This window comes from Mya arenaria, chromosome 6, assembly GCF_026914265.1.
Source record: "Mya arenaria isolate MELC-2E11 chromosome 6, ASM2691426v1".
NCBI classification, from domain to species: domain Eukaryota; kingdom Metazoa; phylum Mollusca; class Bivalvia; order Myida; family Myidae; genus Mya; species Mya arenaria.
In genome coordinates, this window is record NC_069127.1 from 24,915,867 (window position 1) to 24,936,835 (window position 20,969).

A 20,969-nucleotide genomic window follows, 5' to 3' on the forward strand; every position below is an offset into this window, starting at 1 on the left:
TTGGTGCGGCTGGAGGTCATACTAAATTGTGTGGAAGGAGCGTATATAGTGTGGGTGGATTGTTGGGGAGGGGTGGAGAAGTCGGAGGGGAGAGGTGGGGTTATACAAATGTCTCAGATACTATATATATATATACAGCTTATCACAGAAAAACACTTTAATTTTCCCTATCATATACAGTTTTGTGTGTGAGGTGGTGGGGCTGAGACTCATACTATACTGTGGGTGTAGATGGTATGCCATGTGTAAGGAGGTTGGTTTATTTCATTTTTTCTATCATAAACAGTATCAGTGAGCGAGTGTGTTGGCGAGGCTTAATTGGACTCATGAATACTATAATGTGTGAAGTAAAGAAAAGGGTCAGACTTACCAATCCGACGATTCTTTTCTCCAAAACCATGTTTCAACTCTCATAATTATAATAGTAGCCCTTTAATATCTATTTGAGGCATTTCACTGGACATGTTAGGCCTTTCACTGGACATGTTAACCCCGTAATGAAGGGGCGTACCAGATTCCAGGTAGTGTCAAGGGGACGGCGGTTGAATATAGATTCAGTATAAATACTGCAATAATATAACATAATAAAAATGCATTAAACTCGAATAAGATAAGAAAGGGGTATTTAAAAATCTAACGCTCATAAACCTCTCAACCATCATTTATGTCTATAAAGCAATTTCAAATGGTGTAAAGTAACCTACAACTTTACTCCTTTTAATTTATTACTTTCGAATTTAAATATTAAATATTACAGTATAGAATGTAACTTCAGTATAAAAAATAATTTATATTTTTTTTTATTTCATAATAAATTACTCCAGAATCTCTTAAATTACCTTTCTGCAATGCTTTTCGAATATGAGGGTCAACTCCATGTTAGTCACTATCAATGTAAACAACGTCAGCTGTGATGCAAAACGACGAATTTGGACAAGAAACTAGCCGTAAGTCTAACATTATAGAGCGTTATTGGATCATTCTAACGATGCCTAAATTACACAATTAATGAAACTGTTATAAAAACTCTCCGTTTCTATATTTCGTATATTTTCCGAACGTTTTTGTTTTTATCCGATATGTGCCATCCGAACTACTGCAGTGTGTTTGTTGCGTGTGGATAAGAACTAGTCACAATAATGCTCGTTTTATACATGCCATATTTCTGAGTGGATTTTGGTCTGAATTGCAGTGGATTTTGATTTTACCCAATGCGATTTATGCACCAGTGAATTGTAACCACGGTTTTTCAGGAACTTGGCAGGCTTAAATACAGAAACACACTCTAAATCTAATTACAATATTTTTTGGACTCAGTCATCATGGTCATTCATGGTATTTTACACTCATAATAGTATGGATGCTTTCCACTTTCAAACTTTTGCTAGTTTATAAAATATATATATATATATATATCCTCGACTAACCATGATTCGCTGATGTAAGGAATAAATCAAAAATAACAATGTTGAGCAAAACAATGAAATAATTTAATAACTTTTGTCAGACATGCCATTTATTTATCCATATATTTCAACAAGTATTTAAGCACAACAGGTCAAAATTCCACGTAAATAATGTCAACAGAGTACAGCATACATGTGATAATTTCTTGGGTCGATTCCGGGACACTGGTCGTAATGTCAACGCAAACTAGGGGGGTCTGCGGGCATGCTCCCCCGGAATTTTTTTTAAATGGGGAACGTCTGTGGTGCATTCTATAGCATATCTGGGGCTATTTTAGTCATTTTTAACGTCGGGAAAATGTACCTATTTTGACTGCGAAGACATATTTTTTACTTGACATGGTTGGTTTTTCTCTGCATTTTCTTGAAAAAATAAAACCACCAGATCTTTTTCCATGCTTTAAATGAAGTGCTAACCAGGAGGATATGCAGTCTACTTTCGGTTTCATCAAAACAGGAAATAAACAACTATACGGGCACCTGTTTTCCCGCGCTTTTGAGAACATGCATTACAAAATATTTATTTTTTCACCACATTTAAAACGTTTGCAATTTATGACACACAATATTTTCCAGACGATAAAGAAGATTTTCCAGTCGATGAGCTTTTTTCCATTTGGAGATGCATATAAGTTTGATAGAGGGACGTGTCAACAATCGGCTGTATAAAGCGATCACGTGACTTACCATGGTCACGTGATTAAAGCACTCTATATAACCACCTGTAAACCCCATATTGTCAGTTTTATTTCGGCATAAAAATACACACGATAGTTCGGAAAAAAGGTAAAAACACTAAAATTCCTTATGGACGCGTAAGTTGTTTTAAGTATAACGACGTATCGACTTTGAAATTTGAAAGGAATATGGGATGTTTTCCGTGTTTTAATTTTGTTTTTTTACTCATTTTGTCACTTTCTTTGAACTTACCTTCATGCTCGTTTGTTGGTAAAATGTGTGAAAAATATCAATTCATCAATTAAAAGCTATCATTCATAAGACCAAACAAATCCATATGAAAACAATGAATTTGTATACAAGAACCCTCCCCCACTAGTTAAGCACAACAATAGGCCGATAGATCATTTATCGGGTGATTGACGATGACCTCGACGACACACGTACCAATTAACAGATTAGTGTCAACATGTCCTGTGTTTTATGACCAGTGTCCCGGACAGGCAAAATAGCTGACTTACATTGGTAAAATTAAGATAATCGATTCCGATTCCGAGATTTTTTTTTCGTTTTTTTTTTATGACTTTCCGGGACAAACATGCACCCTCCGTGACTCCGTGACCGAGATACGATTTCCGGGACAATCCCGGACGTCCGGGACGATATCACATGTATGGAGTACAGACACTGAAACTAGGCCACCATCTTGATTCTAGTACCTTGATTCGCGAGCTCTGACGTAATCTAGGTCAGCAGGTTTTAAGTAGGCCAACACTATTTTGATCAACTGTTTTTTTAAGAAAAACAGTCATACATATCTTTAAAAATGTTAATTTCAAATTTCAAAATTTCAACCTGTAATAAAAGATTTACAGTATTTTGTAAACATAAACATTAAATCATGTCAAATTACTCATAGTGGGGGATAGTATAATTTACCCAAAAGACAAAACTGTCTCTCTAAGTGTATTTTCAGGGACACTGAACATTATAGATGACTTAAGGACATAAGTGCCTTTCTCTCTGATCATTTTGTACATAAGCATGTTTAAGCGCAGTTGGAAATAAATTATGTACTGCTTTATCACTGCTAAGGGATGCGCCTAAAACAGAAATTAACACTCAATAATTTCTTTATTTTGACACTAAGACTATGGGTCATGAAAACACATATTATAATTTTGCTTTGCCTTCCTACAAGAATTTAGGTCATGTGACCGTCATTGATGAAATGTATACAAAGCAGACGAAATAACAAGCGAATTTTTAAGGATGTTATGTGGCAAATATGTTTTGTTTTTATGGCAATTAATTTAGGATTAGTAAAACTACTTTGTTTGCAGTGTTATTCATTGTTTGTAGTGAATTTATCTGTTTAAAGACATTTTTCGCAAGTTTGAAAGCATCTACTCTTGTAAATAGTTCGCAGTAAAAATGACGTCATAGCTTTGCAGATACGCATATTTCACGTGATACCCGGGGAAAATCAAAGATGGCCACGAATTAAGGTTGGTCGCGATTTTAGGGACTAGGACGGTATATATATATATATATATATTTTAAATTCCAGGGGATATGGATTCCCTGGCGCGGGACCAGGGGATGGGTTGGAATTTCAGGGGATCCCCCCCTCCCCGGGGGATATGGCATGTATGTCGTTAAGGGAACTTTTTTAACATTCAGACATTCATTATGTTCCCGTAATATAGTGTCACGAAAACAATAATGGTTCAAATGTTACAAAACGCGCATTGTTGTGGCTAGGTTAGCTCTGGCTTTGGCTTAAGGTCACTTGACTTAGGTAATAGCCCAACACCAGGCACAGGTTTTCATTTTAACTTTTTTTTTAAATTTAAATTTTAAGAGTTTGTTGACAATGTGAAGCTTTTTGACATGTTGGTCATATATGATTTTCGATTATAGATTGCTTGCCTTTGAATTTCATAACAGATTGAAAAGCAGTTTAATCAAACATCTTCGACTTAGCCTGTAATGGCATCAGTAACATTCAGTAAAGTTATTTAGCATGTATATGTACAAGTCTAAAATAATAGGCATTCAATACAGGATTCTTTTAAGGAAGTGAAGGATTTGCCATGTAATTTTGTAAAAAAATCTGTACACATACAATTATTTGGAATAGTATATGTATCTGATATAATTTCACAGGTATTTAATTAACTTACACATTTGTAGAACTTGTTAAACAATGTTAGTGTTAAAGGGTTAGTTATTAGTTTGCAGTGGCTAGTGGAAGTATGAAGTATGTAATCAGTTAAATGAAAACATGATCAGGTTGTTCGGTATGCACAGTGGTTAGTGCGGTTGTTTCTCACCAAGGCGACCCAGGTGTCAATTATCAGCCAGGGCCCATGTGAATTTGGAAAAGTGGGTTTTTCTCTGTGTTCTGCAAATTCCCCCACAACAAAAGAGGTAAAAGTATACACCAACGCCTGGATAGCAGCATTGGGTTTCTTTGATGTGAGAAGGCCCCTTATAATCTGGACCCCCTCCCCCCAGATTAAGGTTGCTGCCCCTCCCATCGTCATTTGCTGCCCCTTCCATAGCATTTGCTGCCCCTCCTGTTGTCATTTTCTGCCCTTTCCACCGTCTTGCTGACCCTCTTGTTGTCATTTGCTGAGCCTTCCACCATCATTTGCTGCCCCTCCTGTTGTCATTTGCTGCCCTTTCGATCGTCATATGCTTCCCCTTCCATCGTCATTTGCTGCCCCTTACATTGTCATTTGCTGCCCCTCCCATCATCATTTGCTATCCCTCCCACCATCATTTGCTGCCCCTCCCATCGTCATTTGCTGCCCCTTCGATCGTCATTTGCTCTACCCATCATCTTTTACAGCGTACCCCTCCTGTGGACATTATTACCACTCACGTTCAAGGCATGTTTTTTGGGACGATCTTCTCTCTTTTTGGCAATTTTCTGCCTTTGAACACCCAATAATTAATATGACGCTAAATAGAATGATGACATGCATAGGTAATCTTGCACTTCATTTAACAAGATCATTTATTATGCCCCCAACAAAAATGGGGGAGGGAATTGATGGAGTACAGACACTGAAACTAGGCCACCATCTTGATTCTAGTACCTTGATTCGCGAGCTCTGACGTAATCTAGGTCAGCAGGTTTTAAGTAGGCCAACACTATTTTGATCAACTGTTTTTTTAAGAAAAACAGTCATACATATCTTTAAAAATGTTAATTTCAAATTTCAAAATTTCAACCTGTAATAAAAGATTTACAGTATTTTGTAAACATAAACATTAAATCATGTCAAATTACTCATAGTGGGGGATAGTATAATTTACCCAAAAGACAAAACTGTCTCTCTAAGTGTATTTAATAATTAATATGACGCTAAATAGAATGATGACATGCATAGGTAATCTTGCACTTCATTTAACAAGATCATTTATTATGCCCCCAACAAAAATGGGGGAGGGAATTGATTTGCAAACTTGTATCGTTCAAAACTCTAAACCTATTTCACCAACAAGAAACCTTGGTGGAATGTTACTTAAGTGATGAAGTTTTGCACCTGTGGTGTTGTAATCTGTTGCTCTTAGGAAAACCAGAGTTATGGCCCTTGAATTTGCTTGAAAATTGGCCTTTAGTGTTTTGTGTTGCTCAAACCGCCAAAACTACTCATATATAACCTAGAGTCATAATACCTTAGGGGTATGTTAATGGGGTGATGAAGTTTTGCACCTGGGATTATGGTTCCTGCTGCACTTAGTAAAACCAGAGTTATGGGTCTTTAATTAGCAAATAAATGGCATTTCTGAACTTGCATAGCTCAGAAAACCTAAGAAGAATTGTAAATGGGGTGATATAATTGTGCACCTTGGGATTGGTTTCCTGTTTCACTAAGTAAAACTAAAATTTGCAAAAATTGGCATTTCTAGACTTCAAATCTATGTTCACGTGCAATAATTTTGTTTTCTAGGGTTAACATGTAACCAGGAAATCTTTTGTATACCGGTACTGGGACATATCAGGGTGGTTCGGCATCTGAAATGTTGATTGCAACCTTTTTGGACATCTTGTTTTGCAGTTTTAAGCGGTTTTAACATCATGATCCCAGTTTCAAAGTGTGCCAACTTTTTATATAATAAATCTTGGTTGATATCTTCTTTGTAACTATTGAATCAAATTAGAAATAGATGGCCAGGATTTAAAGTTGGAGCTATTTAAAAGTTTCTAAAGAAATTACATTCAAAACGTTCATTTGAAGAAAATTGGTTTATTCAGTGTCAAATAACGTCTATTGAACCAGTATAATTACGACAACCCAACACCTTAGTTTGGTTTGGTTTATAAATTCAATAAATGTAATTAGTAAATAAATCATCCAATTTTGACAGTCGTTATAGTGTTGCATAGAACATAAAAGTTCTATTTAATTTTGGGTTTATTACATTTCTTTTATCAATTGAATTACTCTGGTTTTAATCCTGTTAAGTACATATGTTGGATACAAATATAACATCTAAATGTTATTTAGTGTTTAACATTATACTTCCTCCACTTAGAAGGCAGTATTTCTCAAGTTTTGTACATTTAGTAAATCAGCGGTCGGCTGATATTGATTTTAATAAGGTGAAGCGGTAGATATTTACAGTTGCTGGCCCAGTTAGTGAATAGTTCACACAATATCATGTAGACCACAAAAACTTTTAAAGAAAGTTGGTATGTACTTACACAAAATAAATGGTAATGTTTCTGCCTTGCATCCATCTAACAATCTTAAACTGTACTTAATCCTTATAAAATTTATTTGTATTACATATGATGCATTTGGATTTTTAACAGATCTATATATATAGTAAAGATTGAAATCAATGTTAAATACTTCGTAATGGCGTAATATGAATTATATATGCATGTGCTGTTTTGTATTCTACAGTTAATTAATTAAAAGGTGAACCCTTACCCTAACCCCAAACCCTAGCATAACATGAGTTAAAAATAAACATTTTGTTGTTTAATTTGGGAAATTGGGTCGGGACCTTTTAGCTCTGACATCGATTTCAATTCATAAATAAATTTGATGAATAATGCAAGTGAATAAGTCAATATTGTCATACTGATCAATGGTGGTCTCACCTGAAATAAAGGTTGTCAGCTCATTGTGTTTGAAAGCTTTGGAAAATTGAAACTGTTTATGACTTTAAAAACTTGAAGGTGCTGAAAGTTTCACAAACGGAAATCCATTTCATTGATTGATCTATCTATTGAGAGGAGGTTTGAATCGTCTATGGTTTAAAGGTGACAGTGTGAAAACCTACATTGTGCGTTGTATAACGGGAAATATTTAATGGTTGACTAAAAAATGGATTCGGAAGATTCAGGTTTGTTTTTGTATAATTCCTATAGTTTCAAAGATTTTTTTGGGTCATGATCGATCTTATCAATGCTTGAATGGCAAAATTTTCAGGTAGTTATTATGTCTGTGTTATCAATTTAATTGAAATTTTTAAATAGCAACTTTTAGTGAATAAATATTCTAAAACCTGAATAAAATAGCGCTTATTTCGAAAAAGATATTATATCTACTCCGAAATATTTAGGTATCATACTGTTCATATAATAATGTGCGTTATTATATATACATACTTTATCCCTAAATAGGATAATATAATGTTAAAGCTTAAAACATTCAAAGGTTGTCTAGTTTGTTCAGTGGTAAGCGCAATTGCCTCTCACCTCGGCGACCTGGGTTTGATTCTCTTATGTGTTCTCTGGTTCCCCCCCCCCCCCACACACACACAAGACCACTCTCTCATGTAACATTGTGCTAACGAAAATGATTTATATAATGTTGTAAAAACTTGTTTAAACTAAATTAAAGTCATTTTCTAGAAATATTTTATTATTAATAGATCTTGTTTTAATTGATTCATGTATAATAAAGGAATTGGACATGCTTAATTTGAATGTTCATTAATTTTGCTGGTACATGTATAATGTATGTTTTTTATTGCATTGTTCAAATGAAAATCTTGCTAATGTGAAGTAAAGCTAAGGAACTGCTTTAATTTAAATGGTCATTCAGGCCAGTGTAGCCCAAGAACCACCATGTTTGAAATGAAAACATTTTAATAGTTTATTTGAACCTGATACATAGTCAAAACAATGTTTGATGATCTAATGGGGCGTGATGATCCAGGAAAGTATTCATAAAACATTTTAAGTCATTTCCTAAGTTAAGTAGTTTTTCTAAGTAAAGTATTTTTCCTAAGTTAAGTATTTTTCCTAAGTTAAGTTTCTCACTTGTCATATGATAAAATAGCTTTAGTTTATACTATCTAAAATACTTCATTTTATTTACTTAATGTACTAAACACACCTTTATGTTAAAGTTACTTGTACGGGACTGACTTTAAAAAACATCATAGGAAATCGACTTAAGATAATAATACCGGCCCTGCTTAAGATGTTTTTTGAATACCGGCCCTGCTTAAGATGTTTTTTGAATACCGGCCCTGGTAAACATGGTTTTTTTGAATACCGGCCCTGGTTAAGATATTTTTTGAATACCGGCCTTGGTTAAGATGTTTTTTGAATACCAACCCTGCTTAAGATGTTTTTTTGAATACTGGCCTTGGTTAAGATGTTTTTTGAATACCAACCCTGCTTAAGATGTTTTTTTGAATACTGGCCCTGCTTAAGATGTTTTTTTTAAATAACTGGCCCTGGCTGTAAGCTTGTATGCAATTCTGAATATTACAAAATACTTTATTACTGTTGAAGTTAATTGATCAGTCAAAGATTGTTGAAGGAGCAAAGTAAAACAAACATAACAAAACAAAACTGCATTTCAGTAACCGAATGACGCAAAAGCCCTATATTCGTGCTGTCTTTTACCGGCAGATGTTATCAGAAAGTTGGTGCGAAAATTTGATTAAGTCATTGATTATATATATTCAGTATTGACAATCAATATTCCCTTAGATTGGAAGATCGGAGAGCCATAGATGACAGCGTGCCTTGTTTACCTGAAAGATAAACATGAATAGCAGGGTAATGCTCGATGATTTTAAAAATAATTACTTGATATACTGCTAAAAGATAAAGTTCCAATTATCGTTCATGGACACCGAGACAGGCTATAGCTTTGAATTTTGTCACTAATGTTTTTCTTTATTTGTCAATTATGGACCCATTAATTATTATATTAACTTGACATGCACATACACTTAAATGTTAAATGTTAAAAATGACATAATCATTGGTATTTGTCATTTAAATGATTAATGAACAGAACTGAACAGAGAGCTAGTGTATTAAAACTTGTGTGCCAGGTATATGCACTGCTAATATAATCATTTTCTTTACTTGGTTACTTGTGATTGTTACTAATGTTGGTAATATATATCAAGTTTATGAAAAAAGAAACCGAGCTATGTTTTATGCTGATATAAACAAAAAGAAGGCAAAATTCAATTTATTTAGAATAGCAGGGGTGTAGCTTAGCTGAAAATGTTGTGTAAGCTGAGGTATAGGGTGTACAGGGGGCTGTGATCCCACGAATATTTTTTTTCAACTTAATTTTCAGAGGTACATTTTGGCACATATTTCATACTAGTAAATATGTTTACAAGCATCGATCAGTATCCTTATATTTTACAACAATTTATATCATCCATATTTTATGCCATGTCTCTAAAATTAATTGCAGTTTTAGTACTTTTCCATATTTTCCAAAAAATTGTGAAGGCTGCAGCTGACACGGCCTATAGGAAGCTATCCCCCTGCATGCACAAGTAAAAGGGCATATCAATAAAGCACCATTTACCAGGTCCTTAGGATTACGCGGTGGAGCTGGGTAGAACCCTGTTCTGGTTTCCATTTTCATAAGACTTTTAAATATCTTCTCTTTAATGTTTTAACGTCTGCCAAACAGTTGATCCTGAACACATTAAATACATGTATGACAACAAACCAAAACATAACACTTTTTCCATTGCAAGTTTGCAAAGCGCATGCACCTCTGACTCTGGTAGAAATGCCTTGTTTTAAAGTTGAAAAGCTTTTGAAATTTCATTTTAATCCATCAGGATTGCTGTACCATAAAGTCATTTGTGCGGCCTGTCTAAAATTACGCCTTGAAACGCGAGACCTTAGTGCTAAGTTGATTAGAGGGATTAAAACAATCATACATTGTGAAATAAACGCTAAAGTCTATGATTGTATCATTCCTGTTTGTTACAGCTCGCATTATGTTTCAGTCTATAGATTGTTTAGCACTTCACAAGTTCTTTGATAAATTTCAATAGATGTTTGTTCATGTTCCTCAAAACACCAAGGTGTATTCATCTTTTGGATTTTTGGAATTGTGAATATATAATACTAAAATATTACTAAAAATCATGGTAATTTTAGATAATTTGTTGTATTCTGTGAAACATAGAAACTGGACTGTCGTGCAACTTACAATTTAATTGTTATATGGTGTATTTGTTTTATATTTGAGAAATAATATTATTTTTGAATAGTACGCTATTCTTTAGCAAGTCATTATAACAGCGGAATATCCATCATTTATGTTCACGGATATGGGAAGAGGTAATTTGTTCTTATTTCTTGAAATATAATATCGTGTTGTGATATTTGTTAAATAAAAAAAACATAACTATGAAAATAAGCATAATTATTGCAGCTACTTATTTCTTGTTGAATATTTGTTCTTAAGAAAAAGAACCTAGGGGCAGGTCAAGTATTTGACATAAGAGAGGTTGCCATCTTGGAGGACATAACTTCAGATGTGTGTCACGTCCCCCTGAACCAAATAAAATGGGTTTTGGGGGACCTGACTATCATAATTATGTTTTTTTTAATCTAAAAGGCTGAATTCTCGTGAAATCAATTAATATTTTTTCTTTCATATTGGCATGAAAAGTTCACTATAACTATTTTTGGGGAGGTGGGATGTGATTTTTGTTTTTTAAAGAAAATTTAGCGAAAAGGTCAATGTGTAACGTTATCTGTTACGTTATGCCATGAATAATTATCTGTTTCGTTATGCCATGAATAATTTAATTGTAAAACACAATTACCATGATTTTAGTAACCAGAATATAACCAATGATTATTAATAAATGAAATGGTAATTCAGGTAATTGTTATATTTTTCTTTGGCAATAATCAGCAGCTGCTCACAAAAAGTTGTAAAAATAATGAAAAGACATAATGGCCCTGATTATCAATATGAAACATTTCTGTCAAAGCATTGAGCTAAGTACTTGAAGTAACTGCCAAGTGTTTCACACAATTTATTATCAACCATTCAATGGTATTTAACATGTACTTGTTTATAGTCCATATAGCTGCCTATGGCTGTGTGTTTATTTGCTGATCAATAAACGTAATGCCATATATTAAGGTTATCTTGATGCTTTATTTGTTCTTAAAGCTATTTGAACTTTAGGAGAAATATTTAAGAACATAATCCTCTTATTGTTGATGATAAACTTTTGCTTTAAAGTTCATTAATACTTTCTTTTATTTCGGGTTTCAATCTTTGACGTTTTCATGAAATAGATCAATGATTAATCTAGATAAGTAAAAACAGAAGTATGTTAGGGACATACATAGCCATCCTTGATTTAAACATGCAACAGTTTGTTCCACATGAAATAGAAACTAATTTTATTGTTATTATTATTAATAAGTATATTTTGATATTCATAGTGTTTTTAAGCTAGAGAGTTATGGGAGGGTTCTACATGCACCCTGTCCTTTTTTGGAAGCACCCTCCTGCCCTCATGGAGGCCAGAATGTGCACCCTTCAGCCTTCAAATAATTTAATGCTTAAGATAATCAAAAATTTCTTGTGTTTTGATTAAAACTTGAAATATGATGATGAATGCTTTTTGTCCATCAGTACCTTTTCTGCAGTACCCTGTCCTTTTTAAAATCTTGCAAAAACCCTAATTCATAGTGCAGAATTGTTACTATTTTTCAGGTGGAGCAAAAAAGTTTCTGTACTCTGGACCAAAGAAGAACACAGATGTTGAGGATGATCTCCCTTGGAGCTTTAACTCAAAACCACAGAAAAACAACAACAGTGAGTGCGACTTAAAGTGGCATACTATTTTATTAATACAATTTTGGTTTAACTTGATTGGCTAAACATTATGTCTCCCTCCATGCTGTGCAGGCTGAGACATTCCTTATAGCATGGATGAACGTCTGTCCATCTGTCATACTTCTGTGTCTACTATGTATCTTCTTACTTAACCCCCTTGAAGGATTTTCATGAAACTGTGGTCGAATGTTCACCACATGGAGATGTTTTGCAGAACTTACAATCCAGGTGCACCAGCACAAGGTCAAGGTCACAGTTCAAGGTCAAAGGTTTGAGCCATAGATTTCGTTTCCGCTCAGTAACTCCTAAACCCCTTGAAAGATTTCATTAAACTGTTCAATACATCTACTAGTAGATGCTGCGCAGGACATACAATAAATGTACGCCAGCTCAAGGTCACAATTTGAAGTCAAAAGGTTCAAGCCATAGATTAAAAGTCTACCCATTTTCTCTGAAGCCAATGGAAGGATTATCATGAAACATGACATGCAGCATAGACACTGCTGGCAGGTTGGCTCTGAAGGTCACAGTTCAAGGTCAAAAGTCGAGCAATAGATAATATGTGGACTCTGTATAACTCCTTGAAGGATTTTCATATAATTTGGGTAAATTGATCACTTCACACACCACTTTCAACATCAATTGTCATTGAATGTTGTGGAACTGAATGAGACATGATATGGGATATAAGGGGCTTCGCTCTCACCCGAATATGGGTTTCTACATCTCGTATGTTCAATATCCTATGAGTCTTTCATTATTTATTGGAAACAGAAAATAGACGCCATTTTAGTACAATATCAAGCTTACAGTAGACTGTAGTGTCCCAATATGGAAAAATATGAGGTCAACGTGTGACCAATCCTGATCCAATGGCATTGCGACATTCATGATAGAGGCGTGATATATGAGTATATTTGTAGAACATAATTCATATGGACACGTATTGTTACAGGTAATGTTTTTATGCCAGATTGTTCATTTCTACAAAAAATGGGAACAACTAAATGTCTTCTATCACCCAAAGGTGGTGTAAACGGAAGCTCGAAGTTGGACCTTGACAATGTATGGAGCATACAGCGCAATGTGAACGTGGGTGGGGTAAAGAAGCAGCCAAGGGCAGATCAGTCACTCACCTACAATGCAGACAAGGCCTATTATTCTCGCCATGGAGGGGGGAAAGGTAACAACTTTTTTTTAATCTGTGCATTTGTTAAAGGATAAGACATCCATCATTAAAGGAGCTAGACACCAGATGATCCCAAAATCGGCAAATACAGTATTTCCTTAAAACAAGCCAAGTTCACATGACATTAGAAGTACCTCTATATCAGAATTGCATTGATATTTTCAATAATTGAAAAGAGGGAGGTACTGGTTTTCTTCAAACATTTGATTATCATTTCAGACTTACTTCTCATTATGCACAGTTTCTTTTTTTCCCAATATAAATGTATCAGTATACTTATTAAGAAATATTACACACCACTGAGGGTCATATAACATTTTTAAGGACCGGGCCAGTCAGCCCCCAAAGGTGTATATGGACCAAGGCGTCAGCCAAGGTCCATTCACCTTCGGGGGGCTGACTCCCCAGTCACTTGCTCACCAGTTTTATGACGTCAGCGGTCCAAATTATAATTTTGGCGAGGTCCGGACCAGCCAAAAATATAATATGGACCGCTGACGTCATAAAAACTTGATTTTTATTGAAATACATTGATATACGGACCGATCAACTTTATATACACAAAGAAGGGACACATTTATGTTAGGTATAATATTAAGTTATATTGTTGTATTAGAAAGAAAACTATATTTAATCTATTATACACCATCAGCAAATTGTATAAAACTAGATTAATTATCCATATGTTAACAAATAAATAAAGGGCTTTGCTTGCTTTAACTAAACCAGAGAAATAACCAGTTATAAACAATAACCAAACCAGAGAAATAAACAGCTTTATACATTGAATTGGCTGCAACAGTTTCCGCTTTATTGGTTTATAAAGATGGTTTTTCCCACAGATACAGATGAGTTTGGATCATCATTTGGGGGCCAAGCGAATGGTGGAGGTATTGGTATGTTCCTCTTTTTATGTTTGATTTTCATAAAACTTTGTTGGATCATATTTGTTTTCATATTGTTTTTAGGCCATGTTAAAGAATTTAGTCATGTTTATTAAGAAATTAGGGTTTTAAGTCACATATATGATAACTGTTGACAGTTTGTAATGGAATACTAAATGGAATAACTAAAGATATGGATATAACTCTCAAGTAAAATCAATTATCCACATGCTTGACATCAGAGTTTCAGCATTTAGATACCATTCACATGACTGTGATTGGTCTCTTACCTGTGTGTTAATTTCTTTCCTTATTTGTAACAGACCCTGGAGGAAAGTCTTGGGCATCAGGAAACCAGTCTCGCAGACCCTTTAGTTACGCATTTGGCACGGAAAACCAAGCTTCACAGGACAAACCTGTTTCACCTAGAAACCAGTCTAATTCTAGTGCAGGCTTATACACACAGTCTTCTGACCAATCACCCAACGGCAGTGCCATAAAAGCAGGGACAAACTCTTTAATGGGAAACAATTTTAATAGTAATAACAGGGGGCCAGTTAGCATGAAAAATTTATCCAGCAACACAAATTCCATGGCGGGTAAGCCTATAACATCAAACAGTTCTTCAATTGGAGTAAGTCAGACTTATAACCCTACTTCAAGGAACAGTCTATTTAGTTCGTCCAATCAGAACAGTTCATTTGGTGCATCCAATCAGAATGGAATATTTGGTCCATCAAGCTCTAGAGGCCCAGGACATGGTGACTTGCCCGCCTTTCTTTCTCCACAAAGTAGTCGGTCCTCCATAGATGGTCCGCAAAGCTCAAGAGGACCAGGCAATGGTGACTTGCAGACCTTTCAGTCACCACAAAACGGTCGAGCCGCCACAGATAGAAGCTCCACAAGACAAAATAAATCATTTTGGTGAATGTCATCATTGCATTTTTCTGACACAAAGTGCTTTCATTCTCTTGCATTTCATATAACTAAGTCCTTGTTTTAAAAAGCATGTGTTTCTTTTTACACATTTATCAGTGCATTGGACTCAAAGATTTGCCATTTATTAAACAAAAACTGCATTTCTTTTTTTCAAATTTTATTTATTGTTCCTGTTAATTGTTTAGTTTTAGAATTGTCGTAGTGCTGGTGTCGTCATTACCAATGATAGTTGAGGAATTTTGTAGTGCTGGTGTCATCATCGGCAATGATAGTTGAGGAGTTGTCGTAGTGCTGGTGTTGTCATCAGCAATGATAGTTGAGGAATTGTTGTAGCGCTGGTGTCATCATTAGCAGAGATAGGACTTGTGCAAAAACTTGAACATTTCGTTATTGGTTAAAGATGTTTTTGTTAAACTATTACAAATCTTTGGGACATCTTTTAGAGATCCCATAATACTGGCTATAACATTTCTTGATTCATACCCCTTTTTTGTCGGTGAAAAATAGACGAGCACTGGCATAAGCTTGTGATGCACTTGTAGATTGTAGGACAAATCACCCCCCCCCCAGACAAAACACCTCCCAGACAAAACACCTCCCAGACAAATCACCCCCTGGAAAAAACACCACCCAGACAAAACACCTCCCAGACAAGACACCCTTGCTCATTTTTGTATAGGAGGACAAAACCCCTCTTATTTTATTTTCAAGGCAGACAAAACAGCTTAAGTATAAAAAAGGGTGGACAAAACACCCCTTTTTAACATGTGGGTTTTTCCAGCTCCCTACTTGTGCATTTCAAATCTTTGTTTTAATGTAATGTGAGTAATGTCTTTTTCACACATCTGCTGACAAGATATAGAGTGTCTCTCTAGTGACAAAATATTGCATTTATTTATCATTTACTTAATATATTATTTACATGTTATGTTACATATATTTCAATGAAATGTTCATTTTTAACGTTTCCTGTGTATAAGTGCAATGTTATTTAAATTGACCAGATTGGCTTATTAGATTCTGTTGATTTGTTTATTGAAACTGGGCCGATTGTAGAGAACTTTGTTAAAGTAAACAGCATGATTAATTGTTAACTTTTAAAATTGAATATTTTATGATATGCTCATATAAGTAAATAAAACAAGTACAGCTTAAACAGTTGTCTGAAATATTGTTTGGAAACCATATAAAGTATTTAAGTGTATCATTGAAACTCCCAGAGCAGTAATGATTTCAAAGTTAACAATGATGATGTTAACAATGTTGTGAACTTGAACGAAGTTCTGAACAACCGGCCCAGTACTGTTTTGATTATTGCATGTGGATGGTTTTGCCCTTCATAATGATCATATATGTATGTATGTATGTTTGCTGACCATTGATATCACTTGTACTGGTAGTCATTCTTGCCCTATGCTCTGAATTTAGATAATTATGTACACATACTGTGCTATGTTTATGGTATATGTGAACTTTAAAGTGCTCAGATAAAGCTTATTTCAAAATTTCAAACTTAAAAGCCTTATTAAGTCCTTCTAAAAGTGAACACTTTCGCTGACTTGTTCACCCTTTATAATGTTTCTTAAGTTGCTATTTTGTTTCAATGAAACGGGATATTATATTAATAATTGATAAAATAACAACTGTTCTCTCTTGCTAAGCTGCGATAATATAAAAAATGTTTCATACCTTTCATCACATTTTATATGCAACAAGATTCATCTTACCAAGCTATTATAATGACAAAATTGCTCAGAGCTTTTGCTAAATATTCATTATTTTATATTATTGTATATGGTGTAAATAAACATGCTCGTAAGTGATGACATTTCTTTGATTTAAATAGTATTTTTTTCAATATTATAACATTTAATTTTTTACTTCTATAAACTCAACCAACAGTTAGCATGGCTGAAAACAATTTTAACATAATAAAGGTACAATATAGATAAATTAATTATAACCATCATGCCGATTCAAATGATATTTGGCAGTGTGTTGTACATTTGTAAAATCTTCAGCATGACATGTTCACTGATCTCATTTCATCAATATTTATGTTAAAAACTACAGAAACAAGATCAGTAGTCAAAAGTTTGAACATAAATCCCGTTAAATGGCACAGGGTAAACGACATAGAACTCAAAAACAAAAAAATCAAGCCAAAATCAAGCCAAATTCAAGCCAAATTACTTCCTAAATTTTATTATACATAATAAAAAGTAATTAATCTGATTTTCATGAAAAGTCTAAAAAAACCTCTTTAAATTGAGGATATAACACAAAATATACTGAAAAAAATGGCGATCTGAGCTTGATGCTGTAACAAGGACTTCAGACTGTTCAAGAATTTTGGAACTTAATTTTGGCTTTTCCCTGTATTTTTCATTGTATTATTAAGAGACTAAAGAATGTTCAAGAATTTTGGAAATTAATTTGGGCTTGTCCCTGTAGTTTTCATTGTGTTTTATGACTATTTAAGAAATTTGGGCTTGGGTCTGGTTCACATGTATTTCACATAAGAATTTTGTGTGTTCTCTATTATGCTTACTAGTATTTGCACAAATATATACTTCTGCTGTTATGATAATTATTTAAATATGTTTATATTACCTTGTTATCGTTGGTTTATGTTGTCTTTGAGTTAAACTGTGATACTTCTTGTGATAAAATATACATGCACACAAAAGAAAGCATTTAAGTGGAGTTTCACTGTGCATTTATACGTTGTTGTGTTGTGTTAGCTGTTTATATAACACCTAGATATTTCATGCATTATACATGAGACAAGAGTTGTGAAAATTGCATTTTATTGGCTGAAACTTTTTTTAAATTAATTTTGTTTGGCTGTTAAAACCCTAGAATTTCAAATTTGATTTAATTTCTTTTTTAGTTTCAATAGATAAATTCCAGTCAAACATAAATTGTGTTTATGAAATTTACTTGGTTCTGTATTTTCGGATCTTGAATGGGAATATTTTGTTTTGTTTTCTGAAGATGGTTCGATTTCCATGACAATTTTATTAGCTTGTATGTTTTTCAAAGAGAGAAGGCGCAGTATTCTCGTAGCCTCTGTTTTTTTTGCGCAAAAACCTTATTTGTAACTAACAAAAATGATATTTAATGAAACATTTGGTGCCTGATTATACGTGCAATTGTATAGCAAGGCCCATTATTTTTTTATTTAATGATTTTAATGCTCCTTTTTGAATTGTATAATAAAAGACAAGCTTTGGAGTTGGCTCTGTCGCTCTGTTGATTCAGCTAAATAAGTGACGTTGTTATTATGCTTGAAATATCACGTTGCTTTTCATACGCATAGATCTTTTTTTTAATTAAGAAATCAAGAATGAATCATTCGCATGCTTCATCAATATTTTATTTTGACAATATAACACTGTGTCTTTAATATAAATATATGCTTATATATATATATATATATATATATATATATATGCTTATATATATATATATATATATATATATATATATATATAATTTGAATATATATAATATATATCTAAGTCACAATAATAAATAAAAAACACTAACAATTTACGTTTTGAATGGGGGTTTTGTTTTCGTTTTATAAAGTAACTGAGAACTCCCTCAGGCCTCTTTTATTTACCTTTCATAGTCCATACCTTAAAGGTCAAGGTCACACGAGACATTTAAAGGTCAGAGTACACATGCTCGTGTCCGGGCTAGAACTTATTTATGCATTGATGGATTACCATATAACTTGGTACAAATGTTGTCCTTATTGAGAGGATGTGCAGTGACCTTTACCTGGGCCCATGCCTCAAAAGTCAAGGTCACACAGGACATTAAAAGGTCAGAGTACACTTGCTTGTGTCTGGGCTATAACTTACTTATGCATTGATGGATTACCATATAACTTGGTACAATTGTTGTCCACATTGAGAAGATGTTCTGTGGCATTGACCTCGGTCTACACCTTAAAGGTCAAGGTCACACGAGATATAAAAAGGTCAAGTACACATGCTCGCGTCCGCGCTATAACTTACTTATGCATTGATGGATTACCATATTACTTGGTACAAATGTTGTCCTTATTGAGAGGATGTGCAGTGACCTGGATCTGCGTATATACCTCAAAGGTCAAGGTCACACGAGCCATTTGAAGGTCAGAGTACACAATAAAAAAGGTTTGTCGATTGAAAATGTTACATAAATTGCTTAGATTTATAGGTTGCGCGGTCTGCCTATCATTATCATTATGTGCAACAAGTTTAATGTTGTAATAAACAATGGACACAAATGTAATATATTTGTAACATGTGTTTTCTCTTCAACAGCAGTAAAACAATGTTATGACGTTACCACAAATCACACAAATTGTATTTCCTATTTTCCAACTCTTGACCTGTGTCAGTGCACAGTACACTTTTGGTAAGATTCAATTACTGACTCAGTCAGATTTAGAGAAAAACAAAATGTTCTAAAAACAGTGGCGGGGGTTATAGCCGTCCTTTGGACGTCTGTCTTGGGTTTTTTAAAAACACGCATATAGCCTTACCATTTTCCGTGTGGCCGAGCAAGAAAGTGTTAAAATGACCAAAATCTTTTTGCTGATTAAGGAGGCAAAGCCCTACATTGATTACACCCCTTGGCCAAGCAATGCTTGGATTGCGCTAATGACCTTGCAAAGGCATAACAACCATACTTTAAATGCTTTTTATTTCAAGCTCGTCTCGGATTATGCAAGGAATGATTGAACTCATTGACATTAAGTGTGATTTACTTGGTTTTAGCCTACATTATAAACAAACATGGAAGAATATGAAAATATAAGCATTTGTCATGGCGAGTAAAATATTACTACGAAATTCGGTTTGACAATGATGGGCGCTCCCGATAGGCCATATATCCGATTCGCGGAATTCTAGTAAATGTCGTCCGAGATAAATGACCAGCAAGAGTTATAAATATAATTTGGTTCGTCAATGTAAGGCACTTGCGACAGGCGGAATATCCGATTCGCGGCATTCTAGTTGTCAGAGACGTATATCCAGCAAGACTGCTCAATATAATCATTCATGAATGAGAAATAGAGCAAGCGCATTACCATAACGGCCTCACTGGGCAGGTTTTATTCACTATATTGGTTATTATGTTTATCGGCATGGTTATCTCAACGAGTACAATAACCAGTTGACTGCAAGATCGCTTTAGTAACCCATATGGCCAAAATGATTTTGTCCGCGCAAAAATAACATCTACCAAATGATTCTCATAATTGTGCACATATTAAACCGCCATCAGCAGTTAGATGATTTTTATGGACATCCATCGCCTTCGATATGCTAGAGTTCAGGCGAACGGAATGCAAACATTTTACCAAATAAGCTATTTTCGACATCGACTGAAAACAAACTTCACAATATGAAGGGGGTTTAATGCCACATCACAGAAATTTCGTGCTTTTGTCAAATGCCAAATCAGCACCTCTTAGTCCTTAATCTTAATATAACCATGGTTCACTTATTATGGAACTAGATAACTATTTTCCAAAAAGTGTAAAAACACATTAGTGTTACCTTTAGATAAAAGCCTCAGAAATTTTTATCCTGCGTGTAATGTCGATAGAGAAATGTGCATAATCATGTGGGGAAATTCTGTAGTTTAAATACAGTACGTGATTGTTTTTAATTTAATACATTCCTGAGAAAAAGACATGCTC

At 34.3% G+C, this 20,969-nt stretch overlaps 1 protein-coding gene across 3 annotated transcripts; it reads left to right on the forward strand.

Annotated features, from left to right (window-relative positions):
* Positions 1 to 829: 829 nt before the first annotated feature.
* Positions 830 to 18,682, forward strand: LOC128238703 (uncharacterized protein DDB_G0283357-like). Of its 3 annotated transcripts, none has more exons than XM_052954864.1 (5): positions 830 to 947; positions 12,131 to 12,232; positions 13,281 to 13,436; positions 14,285 to 14,338; positions 14,650 to 18,682. In XM_052954864.1, exons 1-5 carry the CDS (start codon positions 914 to 916, stop codon positions 15,252 to 15,254), a joined length of 951 nt encoding a protein of 316 aa, XP_052810824.1. In that variant the 5' UTR covers positions 830 to 913; the 3' UTR covers positions 15,255 to 18,682. The 3 variants fall into 3 exon arrangements, with proteins under 3 accessions (XP_052810824.1, XP_052810826.1, XP_052810825.1); XM_052954866.1 differs by lacking the exon at positions 830 to 947 and adding an exon at positions 7,254 to 7,514; XM_052954865.1 differs by lacking the exon at positions 830 to 947 and adding an exon at positions 10,179 to 10,731.
* Positions 18,683 to 20,969: the final 2,287 nt, after the last annotated feature.